This window comes from Rhinolophus sinicus, chromosome 12 (assembly GCF_057876585.1).
Source record: "Rhinolophus sinicus isolate RSI-liver-muscle chromosome 12, RSI-T2T, whole genome shotgun sequence".
In the NCBI taxonomy this organism is placed as follows: Eukaryota; Metazoa; Chordata; class Mammalia; order Chiroptera; family Rhinolophidae; genus Rhinolophus; species Rhinolophus sinicus.
In genome coordinates, this window is record NC_142512.1 from 32,487,937 (window position 1) to 32,509,642 (window position 21,706).

At 38.1% G+C, this 21,706-nt stretch overlaps 1 protein-coding gene across 5 annotated transcripts in view; it reads right to left on the reverse strand.

The window, feature by feature from the left end:
* TOM1L1 (target of myb1 like 1 membrane trafficking protein) overlaps nucleotides 1–21,706 on the reverse strand; it is a 49,830-nt gene that overhangs the window by 1,417 nt on the left and 26,707 nt on the right. For all 5 annotated transcript variants that reach the window (XM_088802182.1, XM_088802180.1, XM_088802184.1 and 2 more), the window contains 7 exons: nucleotides 18,593–18,726; nucleotides 14,522–14,579; nucleotides 14,016–14,133; nucleotides 12,795–12,891; nucleotides 6,473–6,524; nucleotides 3,908–4,010; nucleotides 3,375–3,456 (listed from right to left, as the gene is read on the reverse strand). In XM_088802182.1, coding sequence (XP_088658308.1) covers nucleotides 3,375–3,456; nucleotides 3,908–4,010; nucleotides 6,473–6,524; nucleotides 12,795–12,891; nucleotides 14,016–14,133; nucleotides 14,522–14,579; nucleotides 18,593–18,726 — 644 coding nt within the window. The remainder of the gene's footprint in view (nucleotides 1–3,374; nucleotides 3,457–3,907; nucleotides 4,011–6,472; nucleotides 6,525–12,794; nucleotides 12,892–14,015; nucleotides 14,134–14,521; nucleotides 14,580–18,592; nucleotides 18,727–21,706) is intronic.

Genomic DNA, 21,706 nt, shown 5'->3' on the forward strand with positions numbered 1-21,706 from the left:
GAAACAAACAAGCCATCATGGCAAAGGGGTTATATATATATCAGTTTCAAAGTACCATTTTGGCTTTAACTAAAAATCTGGTGCCCTCTGCTGTTCAGGGCATATCAGTGAATAAAACCAAAACCTCTGCCCTAAATCTTACATTATAGTTTTCTTAGATCCTAAGGTTGCGATTCCCATGTATCTTAAAAATGCGTATTTTACATAATCAATTCATTTTACTTGTGATTTAATGAAAAATACGGCTCGAATTTGGACAGTTTGCTTTCTGCTTTAAAAAAGCAAAAATGGTTCAGCTTTTCCTGGTTTCAAAACATTTAAAAAATATGTTAATATTCCTTCCAGCTTATTTAACCATGTTATTACAGTCCAAACTCCCAAGCCCCGTTAGCGTACAACTATCATCTCTGTACTTTATATATACCATGTTTCTCCGAAAATAAGACCTAGCCATACCCTCAGCTCTAATGTATATCTTAGAGCAAAGTTAATTTAAGACTGGGTCTTATATTAATTTTTGCTCCAAAAGATGCATTAGAGCTGATGGTCCAACTAGGTCTTATTTTCGGGGAAACACGGTAATATATAATTTTTCTATGGTATCATTCAATTCTTTATATATCTTATATGTCTGTGGCTAGAAAATATATCTATAAACATCACATTGATATATACAGTACATTGATATATACAGCAAAACATGGCTAAAGAAAAACTCATAAAAAGCACAGCATTATGAAGCCATGATCATCAACTTCATGAAGCCCCAGTATGGTTCAGAAATTTTAGTATGTTTCTATAATAAATCTCATTTTCCACAAAAATAATGCAACCTCCTTCACTCCCCTCAAATCTCTGATCCCCCTCCTCATTCTCAATCAGAAATCTCACTACTTAATAAATGCCTTGATATGGAAATTGGCCTCATCTTTCCATTACTGAATTTTCAAATCTATTTTCATCTGCACCATCATCTACTTCTGTGATCCTATCTACGCCTGGCTTTTCAAACACTTTACTCATTTAGTTATCCCCCTTCCCGAACTGAACCTTTAATCTATCGCTCTCAACTAGATCCCACCCATCAGCATTCCTAGATGTTCCAGCATCTCCCATTGTATACAACAATACAGTCCTTAATCCCATGTCTATTTACAGTAGTCACCTCAGTAACCCTCAAGCTGCCAAACCACTTGCCAGCAACGCTTCATGTTTACGTTTCCAGTGTCATCCACCTTTACTGTCTCTACTCCCATCTCTTATTTCTTAACACACTGGAATTTGGCTTCTAGCCCCATCAATGTACCAAAATGGCTTTTAGTAAAATCACTAATGGTTTCCTATTACTTAATGCATTATCTAGTTTCCATTCCTCACCTTACTTGTCCTCTCAGTGATGTTCACCACTGTTGTGCACCCCCTTCTTTTTTTCCAAATTGCAATTTCCACATCTAGTAATAAGTGCCCTGTTGCTCTCTTTGCTCTTGGCTTTGGCTTTTCCATTTCCTTGAATGTGCCAAAACTCACTCTCCTCAGGGTCTTTGCACAAACTCACTCTCCTCAGGGTCTTTGCACAAGTTGTTCCCTGGGCCTACAACACTGATTCTCAAACTTGTCATTCGACTAACAGTTGCTGGTCTCAACATTAATGTCACTTCCTCAAGCTTTCTCTAACTCATTTAAATTAGTTCTTGTTATATACCGTGTAAAGTCACCATATTCTTTCCTGTTAGCCTGATTGAATTTTTGCCTCCATACTAGATTTAACCTTCACGAGGACAGGGAACATGTCTCTTGTTCAACATGATAAATTAAGCCTCAATCACTGTCCCTGGCAAAATAGTGTTCAATGCACTTTTTGAATGAATGAATTGTGTGTGTATATATGTACAATATTTATACTATATTGTATGGCCTGCAAGAGCAGAAATTCGTAACCTGGGGTTCATAGACAACCAGTGATGTGAAAATCCCAGAACTTTTCTGCAAGATTTTGTGCTTTTCCTGGATGTTCCCTGGATTTCATGTGACTTTCAAAGGAACTGAGACAACCCTACCCGCCAGAATGTAAGAAGCACAGTGGTAGAGAATTCCAAAGCGTCACCTCTCCTGCTTTTTACTATCTCACTTGTCGTATCTGTTGCACTTACAACAATTTACTTACAACAATCCTAATTAACTGGAATATAATAATACATTTTCCACTTCCTATTTGGATGCAGAAACTGATAAAAACATGCAGTTTCCAAACAGCATCCCTAGTTTAACCAATTTCTAATTCCTTAAACCATTAATACATTCAGTGATACTTTATCAAGCAGAATGAACTAGGGAAATTTCAAGTCTTGTTAGGAAAAAACATCTAATGAACACCTAAGCCTATTACTCATCAATTATTCTAAAATGGATCAGTACTCTGCGGGTTTAAACCAGGGGGCAGAACCTCAAATGCCTACACGTGCCAAACAGATCAAATGAAAGCACACAAGAGGCCAGGTGGGGTTTGGTGGACTGCAGAGCTTGCCTTGTCTTAAGGAGGCAGCCACTATTCAACTTCAACCTAAGGCTAACATGGGAAAATGCAGGCCTGGTTCTAAAAGAATCCAGAGCTCCATGTATTTCTTGAAATATCCCAGTTTTTAACTGTTGGCAATTAATCTTCAAGTATGTTTTTAAAATTCTGCACAGGTCAAACAAAACACAGCTGTAGAGAAGATATACTCTGCAGGCTGCCAATTTCTGAACAATGACTTCCATAAACTTGCTTTAATCATTTTTAACAATTTTGGGGGTAACCTTCAGTCAAAGTATATCAAAGTTCAAATGAGTCCACCATCCCAGAAATATTTATATACACTTGAGCACGATGAAATCATACATAATGGTACTTTAAAGATTTTAAGTTAAGTAACTTTTACACTAATGCTTTATTAGTCCATTTTAAGCACACTGTCGTATGTAATGAAGACTAAACACAAGTTCTTGTAAGTTTTTTGGGGATTAGTAGTCAACAGCTAAAATACCCCATCAGTGTGGTGTTACTTACATCATTCATCAGTGAACAGTGCCCTCCTCAAGCTGGAGAGAACCCGACTTTCTGCCAAAGCATCTACAAGTAATCCATGAATGCACATAATGGTTCCGGTTATTTCTTAATGTGCAACCCTAGCGTTTTTATTTTTCAGTCACTAGGCCGCGAACGGTAAGACCATTAAGAGGAACAGCTTCCATAAAACCTCATAAGTCATTTTTAATAAGGTCATCAATTTCTGCCAAGAGCTAAACAAAGTTAAATGTATAAGCAAGCCCTGCTAGCTCTGCTACCAAAGGGATCCAAGACAAAAAATAAATTAATCATCTTGTAAATGACTTACTCTGTAGTGACAGCAGGAGCTAAGGGATCAAACTCCATTACTTCGTAGTAATTGGGTGGCTGGAGATCATTCTTTGTCATCGCTTTAGGCAAAGGGTAAGTAAAAAAAAAAAAAAAAAAGCGGTAAACACACATTGTGCTTTTTGAGCCAATATGCACAATTAGTATTCTCTTTATGATTTAGACTTCAAACATTAAGATCCTAACAAACACTGACAACCAGAAACAAATACACTGGTATTCAATGCTACTCCCAAGTGCAACAAATCTATATACAACAAAGATTTAAAACTTCAACTAAAGGTTCATTTACCCTCAGTGTTCAAAATACAATATTCAGTACAACACAAGCATATTTATAATCTCCTAATGTCAGTCATAATGGTATTTGCCCTGAATTTACTTCATGGAGCTCAAATATGCAAATAAACTGCTGTAATTTTTCCTCTATCTATTTATAATTATATAAATCTCAGGCAGACTCCTATAGTCTCACAATTTTTCCTTATTTGATACAAATAAGGTCTCAAGTACCTGGATGATTGCCGGGCAAGGGTGGCAGTCTCTGGTTTGATGGTGTGGCTGGAATGGTCTGTAGACTAATTGGCTGTAATACTGAATTTGAATGTTCCGGAAACTGAAGAAAGCATAGTGCAAATTCAAACAAGCATTCTACAGCAAGTTTATTACTATTATTATTATCATTATTATTATTATTATTTAGATTCCTAGGCTTCCAAGTGGCACTATTCCAAAAACCATATACTCTCAGCTGGGCAAGATTTAGTAATTATGAACTTAGAAAATTAGTAATTTCAGGAAATAATCACTTACAAAATTTACTGTTTTTCTATCTGGCTTCATGCCCATTGTACCTCATTTCCTATATAAAATGTAAACTATAAAAAAACCTCGTTGCTTTTTAAAAAAATAAGCGGGTATATATGGCTCAGTCCATTCTACTGTTTCACACTGATTATAAAATCTCCGTTTCAAACAGGAAAATAAAAATCTTGACTTCAGAAAGGCATAAGGTGGTGACATGAAAACAGGACTGATAAGGTAAAGATTGAAGTCACTATTAGAAATATCTCTTTCTGTAATTTTCCTCATTGTACGGGTATGTCCTGGGTACCCACTAGCGGCCAGGCACTACACATAGAGCAATAAATAAAACAGGCCAAATCCCTGCCCTCATGGAACAGAACATCAACGAAATGTAAACAGACATCCGATGGCAACTGGTCTAAGAAAAACAGCAGGGTAACGGGGAAAAGAGACACTGGGGCGGAGGTGGGGGGGCGGAATGTTTCTGTGATCATAGTGGACAAGCACTACCTCACCACGGGGTCAATGAGCAGAGCCCTGTCTCTGAAGGGGGCCCTGTGATTATCGGAGAGGACACGATGTCATATGCTCTGACGTGGGGGAGGCCAGTGTGGTTGGAGCTTTGTGAGCCAAGGGGGAAGGGTGGGGTTGGAGAGACAATGGGAGGGGTCACATCAGCATTTCCTGCTTTTACTGCGTAACATGGATTGAGGAAGGGAATCATGGGTGGGTTGACAGCAGATGAGTAGCATTACATGACTTTACTTTTTAAAAACGATTGCTCTGGTTTCTGTTTTGAGACTAGAGTGTGTGGTGGGGAGAGGAGCAGAGAGGGAGGTAAAGGCTGAAGCAGGGCAACCGTTAGGAGACCACTGCAATAGCCATCTGATGAGTGTGGCTGGATAATGGATATATTTTGAAGGTAAAAAGGTAAAAGGTCAAACACTACTTTCCAAGCTTGTTGACCTGTGCAACTGAAATAGTGGAGTGGTCATTTACGGATGTGGGGAAGACTGCAAGAAGAGGAGGTTGGGAGCCGGAGCTGGTAAGAAAGCAACAGGAGATGCTAAGTGGCAGGTGCATATATGAGTTGAGTTTAGGGGAGGAGTGTGAGCGGGAGATACCAATTGTAAGTTGTCAGAATTTGCATCTTCTTTCAAGAAAAGAGACCAAAAGCCCATGGAAGAATGAATGTAGGTAGAGAAGTCTGAAGCCCGAGCCCTGGGGCCTCCAGCACTGAACCAGTAGTAGAGAAGGGCCAGCAAAGGAGAGAGTCAAGACGTGGAAGTGAGGCAAGAGAAGAACCAAAAATGAATGGTATCTGGAAGCCACATACGCAGAAAGGAGGAAGTGACTGACTGTCAATTCCTGCGGATAAGCCAGGGAAGAGGACTGATAATTGCAGTTCAGATTTGGTAATACAGAGGCTGACTTTGACAAGAGCTACGCCAGTAGAGTAGAAAGGGTGAAAGCCCGTCTGAAATCTGTCCAAAGAGAATGGGAGGAAAGAAGTAGAGACAGCTAAAAACCACACTAAAGGAATTTTCTGGTCCTTAGTTATCTTTCTAACAAAAGGGAGCCTCAACTTGTCTGTCTGAAAAGATTAAAAAGACTTTCTCTGACATATTTCACTTAGTGTAATGCCCTTTAAATCTACCCACGTTGTCACAGATGGCAAGGTTTCATTTTTTGTGTGTGTGTGTGTGGCTGAGTAATATTCCATTGTATATAAGTACATCTTCTTTATCCATTCATCTATAAATAAGTCAGTCAGACAGAGAAAGACAAATACCGTATGATTTCACTTATATGTGAAAGCTGAAAAACAAACTCATAGATACAGAGAACATTTTGATGATTATCGGATGGGAGGGGGGTTGACGGATGGGTGAAAAAGGTGAAGGAATTAAGAAGTACAAATTGCCAGTTAAAGAAACAGTCACAGGGATGTAAAGTACGGCACAGGAAATATACAATAACATAGTATGTATGGTGTCAGATGAGCATTTCTTAGGGTGATCACAAGTTATATAAATGTCTTATCACTATGTTGTACACATGAAACCAATATTGTATGTCAATGGTAATTGAAGAATAAGAATAATTTTTTAAAATAAATGATTAAAAAGAAGAAAAATATCCTAATAAGGGCCACATCAACACATTATAAATAATGAAACATTGAACAGGACATGAGCATGAATGAGCAGGCGTTCCTTTTTGGCCACCTGCTGACTAGGTGCACTGCCAGGGAAGGATTTCATTACTTACGTTCTCATATGTATGACCTGAGGCGACGTTCTGGCCAGTCCTTTGGGCAAACCTAGGATAGTGTGATAGATAACACAGCATGACTACCCTACAGTGAGAACACAAACTCAAAAAGTAAGATGACTTTCCTGATCTAAAAATGCAACATAAAATGTACCTTCAGACTGTACAAAAGTTAATTTTACATAACAATGGCCATCTGGTTTCAGTGCCCACCAGGTCACAATGCTCAAATACCAAAGAGTCAAGACAAAGCACTTGGCAGTGGTAACCCTAAGACGCAGAAGTGTGCACAGTCCTTAGTAAAAACACAGCCTTCAGTCTTTCCATGATGAGCTACCACTCCATCATTTCCTGAAGGATGAGGTAATGTAGAGTAGAGGATAGAAAGAAGTAGGGAAGATTCTGGTTCTGGCTAAGATGGAGTAAACACACTTCAACCTGTCTCTCCCACTAAATGCAACGATAAAACCTGTACAGAATGCATGGGGGCAACTATTTGAGGATTGAAATGTAAATAGTTACAGGCAGACTGGCAAAGAAGACCAGAATTTGAGTATCACTAAATCACTGGTGAACTTAACCATTTTTTCTCCTCTGCTATTCCCTAACTGAATGCAATGCAGCCTGAAACACAAAGGTGAGCAGGGAGGACAGACAGAGCTACGGGAGATGCCCTCTCATTCTCACTAAAGAAGAAAGAAGTGTGCTCAGAGAGTGTGTAAATGCCTCAATCCTTTTTCACCCCCTCTTCTCTCGTCTCTCACACCTCAAACCCTAGGCAATCCTCAGGTGGCTGCAGTGACATCAGGGTGAACAGAATCTGTAAGGGTTTTAAAACTGAATGAAGGGAACATTCCTCTCCAACAGACAGAACTGTGATCCCCAGAGGATGAGGTGAACCTCACGTGTTTCTTTTTTCCTTTCTGAGCCCCCATTTGTCCCAGACACAAGCAATCAAGGAAACATATGGTATAGTAAACCTCCAGCTTTCTCACTGGATAACTGAAAAGGGGCATCCCAGGAAGGCAAAGGACCAGAGAAGCCACAAAGAGGGAAGAATTCAGGAAAATAAACCCATGAAGTTGTTTATGAAAGCCTGCGCTCACCCTCGGATCTGTGGATGTGATCCCAGTCAGGATGCCTAAAACACTGAGAACTGAACACACAGCCTGACCACTGAGTGATGCACATGTGAGACAGATCTGAATAGCACTGCAAAGGCTTTGAAGACTTATCTGCATTGGAACCTCAGCATCCAGAAGGCAGATTAAAACTGTAGCAGGAACCTAACAAGGTGGTTTGCCCACTACCATCAAAATATCAACATTCTCAAAAACAGGATTTAAATAAGTGCAAGTGTCTCATAACATTAAAAATGTCTAATATACCATCCAAAATTACCAGACATAGGAAGCACTGGGAACATTTCAGATTGCAAGAGAAAAGACAAACCAACAGAGGTTGGTATCATGAGGACACAGACACTGAAATTATCTCAGATTTTAAAGCAATGCTTACACAAATGCTTCAACAAACAACTGCAAACACTTGGGGGAAAATGGAAAAACAGAAGTCTCAGCAAAGAAACACAAGATAAGATGAACTGTCGAATGGTAATTATAGAATTGAAAAATACAGTAATTGAAAAAAAAATTATTACAAAATGAGCTCAATAGCCAAATGGGAATGACAGAGGAGTAGTCAGTGAACCTGAACATAGAAATTATCCAATCTAAAAAACAGAAAGAATGAGAAAAGAAATGAACAGAACCCTCAATCTATGAGACAATGACAACAGATCTAACATTTGTGTCATCAAGAAGAACAAGGCTGAGGAAGATTAATTTGCCATTAACATCCCAGAAGGATAGCAGAAAGTGTGTAGTGCTGAAAAACTATTTGAGGAAATAAAGGCTGAAAACTTCACAAATTTGGTGGAAGACATAAACCCAACAGATTCAAGAAGTTCAGTGGAGTAGGTTGAATGGTGGCTCCCCAAAACTTACGCCCTTGTCCTAATTCCTGGAACCTATGAATGTTACCTTATTTGGAAAAGGGGTCTCTGAAGATGTAATTAAGGATCTTGAGATGACGATATCATCCTGTACTATTCAAATGGACCCTACATCCAATGGCAAGTAAGCTTAAGAGAAAAGCAATGGAAATTTTAGACAGGAGAAAACAATGTGAGGGTGGAGGCCAAAAGAGGAGTGATGTAGCAACAGCCAAGGAAAGTTGACAGTCACCAGAATCTGGAAGAGGCAAACGGCTACTCCTCTTCTCCTTAAGGGAGCTGAATTTCAGACTTCTAGCCTCCAGAACTATGAGAAAATAAATTCTTGTGCTTTTAAACCACCCAGTTTGTGGTAACTTTTTTATGGTGGCCACCAATAATTAGTACACTCAGCAAACCCAAAACAGAAAAAACAATAAAAATCCATGCCCAAATACATCATAATCAAACTGTTCAAAATTAGGAAAAAAATTAAAAATTCTTGAAAACACAGCTAGAGAAAACAACACAGTATCTACAGAGAACAACAATTTGAATAAATGTAGGTTTCTCACTAAAAACCATTTAGGCCAGAAGAGAATAGAGCAATGTTTTTAAAATGCTGGAAGAAAAGAACTTTCAACCCAGAATTCTCTATCCAGTGAAAATATCCTTCAGGAACAAACATGAAATAAAGACATACTCACATGAATTAAAACTAAGAGATTTTCACTGCCAATTGACCTGCTCTAAAAGAATGGCTAAGGGAAAGAGAAGGGAAATTACACCAGAAAAAAATAAAAGAACAGAAATGGTAATTATTGGGTAAAGAGACTTTGTGTCTTCTTGAGTTCTTTAAGATATATTTGTGAGTTGCAAGCAAAAATTCTAACACTGTCCACTGGTAGTTTTTTTTTTCTTCAATATATGTAAATATAATATATATGATCACTATAATGTAAAGGAGGGATCTATATGGTGATAAGGTTTCTATATTTCACTTGAAGTAGTAAAATACTGGTCTTAAATGGCCTTAAAAATTATGTATATTGCAATCCCTAGAGCAACCAGTCACCCCCCCCATATATAAACTACACAAAAATACAGTCAAAATCATAATAGATAAAATGGAATACTGGACATTCAAATAATCAAAAGTATGTAGGAAGCAGAAAACAAACAAAGGGAATACAAAACGAATTACATAAATAAAAAAAGAAAAAAGAAAACAAATTACATAATGGTAGACCTAAATCCAAATATTTAATCACATTAAATGAAAACTGTCTAATCAAACATAGGAATTATGAGAACACATAAAAATGTATTCCACAACTATATGCTATCTATAAAAATCTCACTTCAAATATTTTGATATAGTTCAGAGTAAAAAGATGGAAAAAGACATACTACACAAGCACTTATCAAAAGCAAGCTAGAGTGGCTATATTAATATCAAAGTAGACATCAGGGCAAAGAAAATTACAAGGGACAAAGGGCCATAATGATAAAAGGGTCAATTCACCAAGAAGACAATCCTGAATGCATATGCACTTAATAACAGTTTCAAAATACATAAGGCAAACACCGATTTTATACAACCTTTTCAAAAACATTACATACTGTAAGATTCTATTTAGAGGCTATTCTCAAAAAGAAAACTACAGTGATAGAGCACAGATTAATGGCTGCTGAGAGTTGGTGGTAAGGGGGTATGACTATAAAAGTATAGCACAAGGGAGTTTTTTGGGGTGGTGGAACTATTCTGTATCCCAACTGTGGTGGTAGTTACATGAATCTATATGTATGTTAAAATTCACAGAACTGTACACCAAAAAAAGTGGGGGGATGGTCAATTTTACCGTAAGGACATTTTAAAAATAAAATTAAAGTGCAGAAAGAAAAAAGAGCAGGTACTGGCGACCCACTTGAATTTAAATCTTTATTCATTAGTTGGGTAACCTTTACAAGTTAATCTTCCTTAGCCTTGGTTTCTTCATTTGTAAAATGTGAATGAGGGGGTACCTACCGCAGGCCTATCGTAAGTACTAAAGTTATCAGTAAGCAGTTCTTATTCTTCTTAGCCTGTTGCCTGATACCAAGTGGACTATAAATATGACCTATGACTTTATCCCGTCATTACTGTTTTCCAAAGATCCTTTCTGTTTTGAGTAATTCCATCACTTATTTGTTCTGTGATGAGCAAATTTGACTGCAAACACAGGCGATCGAGGGGAATCTCAAGACTGTAAAACATCTGGGTGACTGATTTCGCTTCTGCTGAATCAGAATTTCTGGGGGCCAGCAATTTTTTACTTTTCAATAGCCAGCAAAGTGATTTTTATGCACAGTCAAGTATGCAATTCACGAGATTACCAATTAAAACAAGCAGCTATTAGCTAGAATTTGATCTTTTTATGAGTTTTATAGAGACATTTTTTTGTAATGGGATTTCATGTATATATTTATTCTTTCTCATATTACCCAACAAGATTTGCAGATTAAAGGAAAACAAAATCAGCTACTTTGGACCCCATTGTTTATGAAGCAACTTCACAGAAGTTCTGCATTTCAACATTTAGTTACATCCCGTGTAGTCAAGAGCAGAGGTAGCCAACCTAAGGCACTGACCCAGCCTGGTGGCTCATGAGATAGCCATTGACACCCAATCATTCCCCAGCACAAGAATTGTTCTTTTCTACTCTTCTGCCCTTACACTTTTTTTTGATTCTCCTTTCTCATCTCCTCCCTCTGCCCCACCCCCTCTTTAATATAGAAAAGTAACATTTAAAAATATCGAAATCCACTGATATAAGAAACACAGCCAAGATGTTATTGAGTGAAAACCCTAAGCGAGGTTCAGAACAGTGTATACAGATTTCTGCATTTTATTTAATAAAGGAGAAAAAAAATTCATATTCATATTTTAAAGATACTTTGGAAGGATAAATAAGAAACTAACAGAGTGGTTACCTGGGTGGGAGCAGGTGTGACGTGAGGGGAGGGGTAATGGGCAGGGTGGGGTGGGAACGGGATCGAGTATTGTCCTTGCACATCTTTTTGTATTGTTTTGATATCGGAATCATGGAAATGAATTACATTAGAATATAGGCTTCGGTATAATGCAAATCGAACTCCTGTTTATTTTTTGCTCTATTTTAGCCTACCTCTTCCTGACCTTCAGTAACCACACTTTTTTAGTTGCTTCTGCATCCTTCTTGTGTTTCTTTATGCAAATATTACTATATATATGATTTCCCACTTTCTCATACAAATGCAAGATAGTATTGCATTGTACACACACCGCATTGTACCTTTTTTCACTGAATAATAAATATACTGGTGATTGTCCCTCACACAGAGTACTTATTTTTTCTTCCGGCTTTATAATACATTGTGTAGATGCTTATTTAACTAATCCCCAACTGATGGGTACTTGAGTTGTTTCCAATTATTAGCTATTGTCCAAATGTTGTAAAGAATAATCTTGTAAACACTCCATTTTGCATAAATGAGTATCAATTCCTAGAAATGAGACTGCATGTTCCATGGTAAATACATTTATAATTTTAATAAATATTGCCATGTGCCCCTCATCACTGTGTAATTTTGTGATAGTACCTGCCTTTCCACAGCCAAAAAAGCATAACAAACATTTCTGCCAACCTGTGATGTTAAAAAAAAAAAAGTCTTACTTGTAGTTTAATTTATAGTTCTGTAGCTACAAGTGAGATTGAGCATCACTGCTGTTTGCAGTCATTTGTATTTTTTTTGGTGAATTGAGTTCATCTGCTCCCTAAGACTCAGCCTTTCCTCCTGTAAAATGGGAATAATGGTAACAGCACTGACCTAAGAACTTTTGCAAATATTAAATGAAATAAACAAAAACAGCTTAGCAAAGCACCTGGCACATTGCAAGTTCTCTGTAATTGGTGTGGCCATTACTCTTAATGATTTTGAACCTCATTTCTCTTCCCTTTCCTTTGTCATTGGATTTCCTCCACTTCCTGCTCCTACTTTAAAAATAACAGAAACAGAGGTAATTTATTGAAGGCTTATTATCTACCAAATGGTATATTAGGAGATACATACAGCATCCCACTGAATCTTTGTAAAAATCCTAGGAAGTATTCTTAGACAAAAAAATGAAGGCTCACACTCGGTAAGTATCTTATCTAAGGTCACACAGCTAGAAGGAAGTAGTGTTGAAATTCTAACTTAGGTCTGATTCCTAAATCTCTACTTTTCCTATTATGTCATGTTTTCTGAAGTATGAGAAATCAGAATGAGATGGTATTAGTTCTGGAGTATTACTGACATACTTACAGGGGTGTTTCTGTATTTTCCGAGGCTAGCAAATCCACCTGTGCATGAAGACTGGGTTGCGAGTTGTTGGTTACAACGGCACGTGGAGAGCTGAAATCTAGAACACAAAATACAACTTGTTGGCTTTAAAACATTTTTGTCAGTAATTTGTTCTTTTGGATTTTCCACAGTACAAAAAAAAAAAAAAAAAAAAATTGAAGCGATGGAGATATTTGTCACCATAAAATCATGGATTTTCCTTAAACAGAAATTAAAGAGCATCATGTATAGTAGTTGGAAAGAGAGAAATTCCTTGCCACATGGAAAAGGTAACAAATGTTATTGTACTGGGTTTTCTAAAGTCCCAAGCTGATCCAGAATGAAAGGGATTTTATGTCTTGTTCTGCCAACCACAAAAGTAAAAATCTACTGTACATACAGAATTCTACCCTCACCTCCCCAAACTCTTAACTTCCCATCCTAAGTGAGACACCCCAAAGAGAATAATTATTTCTCCACCTCTGAAAATGCCCAATAAAAACTCAAGAAAACTCTTCAATATAATGAACTCCACACATCCCACTGGTCTATATAAGCAAGCAGCTAACATTTTAGAAATGAAGTTATAAGAAAAACACAAATTCAAAGATAAGAGTATTTTGACTCTGGGAAACCTAATATAAGAGAAAAACAAACTGACTTTAGATTGGCAAAAACTTCTGGATTTCAGCATTTTCCACTATCCTTATTTTGTAATTTACCAAAACCTTTTGGGAATAAGGATAGCAGGAGATAACAAATTAGATAAGATAGGTAACCCTAAGCCTACAGTGCATTTTATAAACATTATTCATTTACCTTCACAGAAACCCATTAAAAGGAACCACTGTTCTCACTTTATAAAGTAGGAGTGTCTCAAAGGTTAGGTGGCTAAGAGGTGGCAAAAGTGGGATTTCATCTTGGGCTTCTCTGACTCAAAAGCCTGTGTTTTCTCCTCTACATTTCACCACCATGCAGATCAGGCCTCCTAATTCCTGAATTTCTCTATCTATACCAGTTCCTTAGCTGATGCTGTGGTATGGCAGAGAAACCCAAAGATAACTGTGGGTTCAGAGTCGATTTAAGTTCTCTGACAGTCAAACTGACTCAGTCCTTCTCCGGTTGCATTTAAGCATGAAACCAAAGAGACATGTTTCACATCAAGCTTGTCTGCGGGTCGAAAAGGCCCGCGTGCTTACTTACTTAAGTCTGAAAGCTGAGCATTCATGGCGTTGAGTTCCCCTACAGTGGACCCTTGATTCGGAGGGCTGGGGCTTAGGTCAAGAAGCTCATAGGATGGCGCAGAAGGATTACTGGTAGTCTAAAACAAAGCAAATAAAACCATAATTTAGAAAAAACTGTGTCAGGTGGTTTACCATAGCTTTCTCCCCAGAAATTTTCTTTGGAGAAAGGAAGATCCTATTTGGATGCATCTTGAAGGATAATTCTCCTCCATTCAGGAGGCAACACTAGTACTAATCACATCTCACCATCTACATGCATCCTTCCTTAATCAGAGCATCTTCTTATGACCTTAATCACTTAGTAACATCAAGTTATTAAGGCAAATATTCTACACCAAAACCACTCCAAATCATTAGTGAATGTCTCCTCTTTTTTAAGACGTATTTTAACACAAACCTTGCTCCTTACTATACAGTTTGTATCATGTTCAATTGTTTATTTAAAACATTTTTCTAATTACTTACATTGGTATCTTTCCTCTGGTTATCTTGCTCCAAAATCCTTTGTTGGTTTCTAGTGAACCTGTTCAAATTAGCAAAATGTAAGTATTTAAAAGAAAACATACGAAAATGCTGCAAATTTAACAAATTATTAATATGCAAATATTTAGGAACAAAGACAAATCAGCCTCATCCCAACTCATTTCCCAATAAAGTACTTTAATAACTTTTTCCCACTTTGTAGAGGTAAGAATTCCTATAGAGAAAACTGCAAGAAAATGGAAAAGTAGTAATATTAACAATAATTCCATCACCTAGGAAGTGGTTCTTAACTGTTTCTAACATCTAATGGTCCCTTACCATTATGATGTATTTACTTCCAGTATATTTTTCTGTAAGTTAATCTATTTTAAACTTGATATTGATATTGTACTTTACATAATTCTGTTTCGAATTCAATTATTTTGCAAGCATTTTTCTAGTTATTCAGAAATACAATGTTTAGTGGCTGCATATTTTACCTTATGGACACATCACATATTTAATTATTCTCATCATTCCCAAATACTTAAGGTGTTTCCAATTTTGCCATTATAAATAATTTCCTATAAAAATCCTAATACATTTAATGTATTTTCACTAGTTATCTTCCTTTTTATATTTAATGCCTACTAAAAATATTTACCTTTTTAAAATTCTACACTGCTTATACACTTGTGGGGGGTAAAGTAGGAGCAGTTAAATAACACATAAAAGAACAGGTTTCAAAGAATAGTGAAGTAGAAGGTAGAAGTCCAAGGTTCAAGTGTCATTATTATTAAATAGCTATATAACTATGGATATGACTTCTGGGTCCTCAGTTCTCCATCTGCTGAAATAGAGTAACAACATTTGAACCATTCCTCAAAAAGTTACTCTCAGGGGCGAGATATCAATAGATAGTACAGGTGGATGACTGTGGAAATGCTATGCAAACTAAGAGTTTCCTTAGAAACATATTATATTGCTATGGACATACTGATTCCATGAATTTAAACACTTAGAGGTCTAAAAATTTACAGTCAACCAGAACATGCACTTGGGTTTAAAGTTTTTCCCTTTCTAAAACATACATTTTTTTCTTCTGTGTACTTATGGCATTGGCTTCTTGTATGCTAGTTAGTTATGTTCTGGATATGGACAACCTTCACAGGTCAAGCGTTGAGTAACAAACTTCCATTTCGTATTTACACACCTACTCCCTGGATGTAACGAGTGGAGACTTGTGGGGATGTCAGAATAGGGTGAATGTATTTTGCATGTGGAATGGATGTGAACCTTTGGCCAACAGAGGGCAGACTGTGATAGGCAGATGATGCTCCCAAAGATACCCACATTTTAATCAACAGAATAAATTAGATTAGATGGCAAATGGAATGAAGGTTGCTAGTGAGCTGACATTAATAGGGAAATTGAGTGTCACTGTGCTGACTCTCCAGATGAGCACAGTGTAATCACGAAGGTCCTTAAATGTGGATGAGGGAAGCAGAAGAGAAAGCAATGCCCTTAAGGGTGTCCAAAATGCTACTTTAGGAGGATGTGAGATGGACCTGACCACACGATATTAGCTTTGAAGATGGAGGAAAGGGGTCACGAGTCAAGGAAAGTGGGCGGCCTCTAGAAGCTGGAAAAGTTAAGGAAATGTATTCTCAAGAGCCTCCAAAAAGAAATGTAGCCGTTAACACCCTGATGACAGCCCAGTGAGACCCATTTCAGACTCTTACAGAACTGCACGATAATACGTTTACATCACTGTAAGAACTAAGTTTGTGGTAATTTGTTCCAGTGGCTATAGGAAACTAATACACAGGACTAGTATCTTTTCTAGAGGCAAGAATTTCTGTCTGAATCTTAAGACTTAAGTGTTTCTGTCTCAATTGACTACAGTTGCTTTTGGCACACATGGTTCGAAGCTACATCAGAATGAGCCGTTCACAGAAGTAATCCAATCTCCTGATACCCAGGCCAAATAAACACACATTCCCTTCAGAGGAAGCTTTTAGTCACCGGCCTTACGGTTTGTTAACAGAATTCTCCAAAATGAAAACCAGAAGACAGCATTCCACTGAAAACCATGTGGTTTTCCTTAGACATTTTTCCATTGACAAAGATTTATACCACAGAAAACAAAGGGTAAGGGCTGTGAGTTTGTTCAGTGCTAAGAGCACACCAGTCACGAGGCTCACATCTCCGGCCGAAGCCTTGTCATCACTTCGTATTAATGGTGGCTGTCTCTGAAAGGCAGTAAATAGGAGAGAGCGAAGGGAAGAGCTTATTTTGTAGCTTTTGGTTTTACTTCGCTGATTCTCTTGGTTCATTCGGGATCAGTGGGGGAAAAATATCTAGCCAATAAATTAAAAGGCTCAGTGGGATGTTAATGGGGAGGAGAAAGACAAAAAATTAACATTTAATGAGTGTCACTGTGCTAGTACCCCAGTAGGTACTTTTATATACATTATCTTATTTAATTTTCAAAACAAAAACAAAAAAGAAAACCCTCCAAATAAGTAGTACTTTCCTCTTTAACAAACAGGAGAAAATGAAAAAACCCTAAGTCTTAGAAAAGTTAAGCAACTTGTCTGAAATCATCGGCACGATTTGATCCGGGACTTTCCTGTCACTGGTATCATTCTTCAGCAGCTGGTTGGAAATATAGCCACTGTGCAACTACATATTCCCAGTAATTCTCAGCAGAAACAGTGTCGCTAGGGTGTCTCAAAATGCCACTTTAGGAAGAACATGCTGGCATTTAGAATAGGGACAAGGAACACTGCCCCACCCAAAATACCAATTCCACGCCTATTGAGAAACACAGACCTAGAAAAGTGTGAGACTCTCCAAGTCTGTGAGATTCCTATGATAGGAAGGCCTAGGGATAGTTTTGGAAAGCGATCAGGAGACTTGTCTGGAGCTACGTTTTCAGACTGAGGAAAAAGCCACCTGTCAATCCAACTACGTTGCAGCTCTTTGGGGCTGGGTTCTGGATGCACACTCTCTCTCCAGGTCTATCCGTACTTTCCCATAGCTTCATAAGCCATACCTCCTCCTGCTCTGCTCCTTGTTTAGTCAACCCCACGCATACTGTCATTCTCAGCTTAGATGGCACTTCCTCATAGAAGCTTCATTCCCCCAACCTGGATTAAGAGTGCCGCTGTGATTCTCACCAAATAGACCTCCTGTACTTTTGTTTCAATGCATTGATTTTGATTTCCAAGTGTGTATATTTATGATTTAAGGTGTTTTCCTGATTATAGGCTTGACTATCAATAATCAGTTATAGGCTGCTAATGAGTGTCATTTCATGAATGAATACATGAGTTAGAAACAACTTAAATGCCTAATAAGTGAACTGTGAGAGAAACACAGACCATTATGCAGCTATTAAAAATAATGGTTTCCCAAAAGCATTTAAAACCACAGGATACTCAAATATTTATTATGCAGTGAATATGTAAAATCAAGGGGAGAAACACAAGTATGTGTTCTTTATAGGAACACAACTATAAAAAACTTAGAAAAAACTGTATTAGTGACTAAATTATGAGTATTTAAATTTTTTCCTTTGGTAGTTTTCTGAATAGAAATGTAAAAAAAAAAAAGAATCTATGTTCATATATAAAATTTCCTCTGGCTGCTCCAGTTTTTCATAGACTATTATCTCCATATAAGATATTCTCCCTTCTTCTCTTTCCATATTCTTCTCCATCTCACACTTTGGATAAACCTCACTTTCACTGAGATGCTTTGTTTGTACCATTCACTGATTTGAGAATCTATGAGGTGCTCAGTGCACACAATATTAGGTGAATAAAATCCAGGCCCCAGGCAGAGGTTCGGCAGCCTGAGAATATCCAAGACTGCGCTTAACACTGCCTGGGTACGCTCTCATCTTGCAAACTGTATCATAAGCTCCCAGAAGGCCAAGACCAAGGAGGAAGGTGGCCTTGTTCTGAACTTGTTTTTGGTCTTCCTGAGTGTTCGCTTTATAGGCCCTCTGATAAGAATGCTGAGTAACTGGTGGTGAAAGCAGAACTGGAGAAGGAAGGGTCTGCTCACCTCTCATATCCAAGAATGGCATTATTCAAATCCTCATTCACTTGAATTAGCTCAATAGTTACGTCTTCATTCTCCACCACAACAAGCAGGTCCATGATCCTCTCCTGCATCTCCCGACCGATCTTATAAAGTTTCTGTCAAAGAAAGGAGAGAGATGTCTTCTTCCATGCTAGAAATGTTCTATGAAGACAACGAATTCACCAATTTGTATACACCTGTGATCACCTCCACCCGGAGTCACCTATGGGAGATGAATCAAACTATTTAACTATGGACAAATCATCCTTCCTATTAAAAGGTAGTGAGTTATAAAAGATTTTCCTCTAAAAATCAAAATACATGTCACCCGGACAAACTGGCACACTGCATGTAATGCTGCGCTAGAAATTAGAAGCAGAGCATGGGACTTCTAGATGGACTGCTTCTTCGCTGTCCTGTTAGGGGGGGAAAAAATCACTTGTTTTCAAAATCTCAATTTTCTCATTTGAGAAATGAAAATTATACAATCTTGCACATCTGTCTCAAGGGTTGACATTAAAATCAAATGAGACATGCATAGTGAGGAACTCTATAGTGATAAACTAGTACGACGTGAAACACAGAATGCTGTTGTCATTCTTAGTAGTCGTGGAAGAAAGAAGTACCTTACATACATTTATTTATAGCACCAAGATTTTCCTATTGTGTTTTACTTGAATAAATATTTAACATTTACAGCTACATTACATTCCAAGATTAACTGAAGCAAAATTGAAAAAAAAAACTAGTCATGGATAATACCCTTCTTTGGATGACCTAGAATCCCTGCAGTAAGCCATGGCTCCACTCCCCACACCAGCTGTTTCCCATAAGCCCAGAGGCACCTAAAGCAGAGGTACTGATTCCTAATCTCTGGGGCTGAAGGCCTGGAAATCTACATTTTTTTAACAAGCATCCCCAGTGTTTCTTATATACACTGACATGTGAAAACTGCTGCCTTACAACTTCCTTCCTCGTGGCAAACCTCCAAATCAGCCTGAGGAGCATAAAACTGATAGTAATATTTCTTCAAACCCAACTTGGCTAGACTCTCTCCATGTCATAGTATATTAACATCATGTAAAAACACAGGGATGTTTCCCCTTCCAAAATGAAAGCAGAACTTGCTAAATCATCACACTGTTACATTATCTGATTTTTTTTCCCCTTGAGAAAGGCCCGCTGAAAATATGGACGCTTCACAAAACCGTTTAGAATCTCAAACAATCTATTACAAGGCCCCTGACAGGAAATCTCTAAATGAATACATCAAACCATTCCTAGCTGGCATTTAGACTCAGAGGTAAAAGCCACTACCCTCCACAAAATCATAACAAAAATATTTAGAAAATAAAATGAAAAGGGGAGAAACGTGAGACAGACAGACAGATGAGAGATTCTGGGTTTTATACTTGAAACCTGCAGCCGGAAAAACTGTCCATTGGCGAATGATGTGGCCACTATCGGCAGGGTTAACCAACTTTTTTCTTAATGGACCAGATATTAAAATATTTTCTGCTTTGTGGGCCATATGTTCTCTGTCAAAACGGCCCAACTCTGCAGTCCAACATGAAAGCAACCATAGAGTATATGTAAACAAATGGGTGTGGCTATATCCTAATAAAACAAAGACAGATGACAGGCTAAACAGGGCTCACGCTGGGCCACTGGTATAGAGCAGAGAAAACAGTCATAAGACTCAGTAGACCAAAGGCCTCTCGCATATACATACACCTCCGACATGGGATTTAGTTACACTTTAGCCTGGTTTTTTTGTTTTTGTTTTTTTTCTTCCATCTATAAAACAAGGGTAACAACAACTATCTGATAGAGTTGTAAGCATAGGAAATGGTGTAGTTGAAAGCCTAAGTGTCTGGCATACAATGAGTAGTCAATAAATGTATTGTGGTTACGTAAGGAGGTATCACTAGAAGCTTAACTGGACAATTAATACGATCCTGGAATATTCACGCCACTACCCAGGACCCAATATTATACAAAGGAAAGAACTCAAAACAGCATGTTATACAATCCACATGATGAAGGAGAACGTTTCCTTTGTTCTTGCGTTCGTTGAGTGTACGGAAATTGTTCTTCTCGCTCACTGGCAGCCTTGCTAGAGCAATGTCAAGATCAAGGAAATACAATGGCTGTCAGATGCCTGTGACAAAAATATAGAAATTAATTTGAAATGAATTTGCAACCAACATCAATAGCCCCCGATCACATGATGATCCTCCCTTTGCCCTCTCGAGAGACAGATGGAATGGAAACATGAAAGGAACACTGCATCTCTCAAAAGGTTTGCAAAGCAGCATTTGAGAAACCTCTTCAAAAGCCAGCCCACTCTGATCTCTGCAATTGATGTCTGCCTCAGAGGAGGGCCAAGCCACCTGGAAACAGCATAGCTCAAGCACCGTGAACCAAACGGATGGGTCAGAAGTTCCCCACTGCAGGCACTTGCAGGGCTGTTGATGTGGGAAGCCAGGGGGAGTGAGCAAAAACTGTAACAGCTGCTGGTACATATGTCCATCCCTGAGCCCCTGGAATCGCCTCCCATTACACCCTATCAAAGCAAAAGCAGGCTTCTAAGGTACAGTGAATTTAACAATCAATTCAAACATCTCTGGAGCAAAACAAAAAGGAGCTCATTAAGAGCTTCCTCTTCCGGCACCCAGATGGCTCCTACTCCTCCACAGAGCGCTCAGGAATTAAGGAAGGAGATCCCTCTGCAACTTTCAACTCCAACTGTAATGGTCCCACTTTCACCAACAATAAAAAGTACCTGAATATCTCCCTTGAAAAAGTAAAAACAGGAAGAAATGTGTTTATTTACTTGAAAGCCTTCTCTAAAAATAATGTGTGTGGCAATACTCCTATTATCAGCCCAAAACATATTTCCTCCCCACCCAGGCTGCAAGAGACCCAGAGAACATCTCTATCTGCTCAGAATAAAAACTACCCTCCCACCCTAAAACTGACCATTTCTCAGCATAACTTGCTCATATGGCTGAGTGAATGACAAATTGTCAAGATAATCCTCAAGATGATCATTCACTCATTAGAACCCTTCTGACTCTGTCCCATCGAAATAGT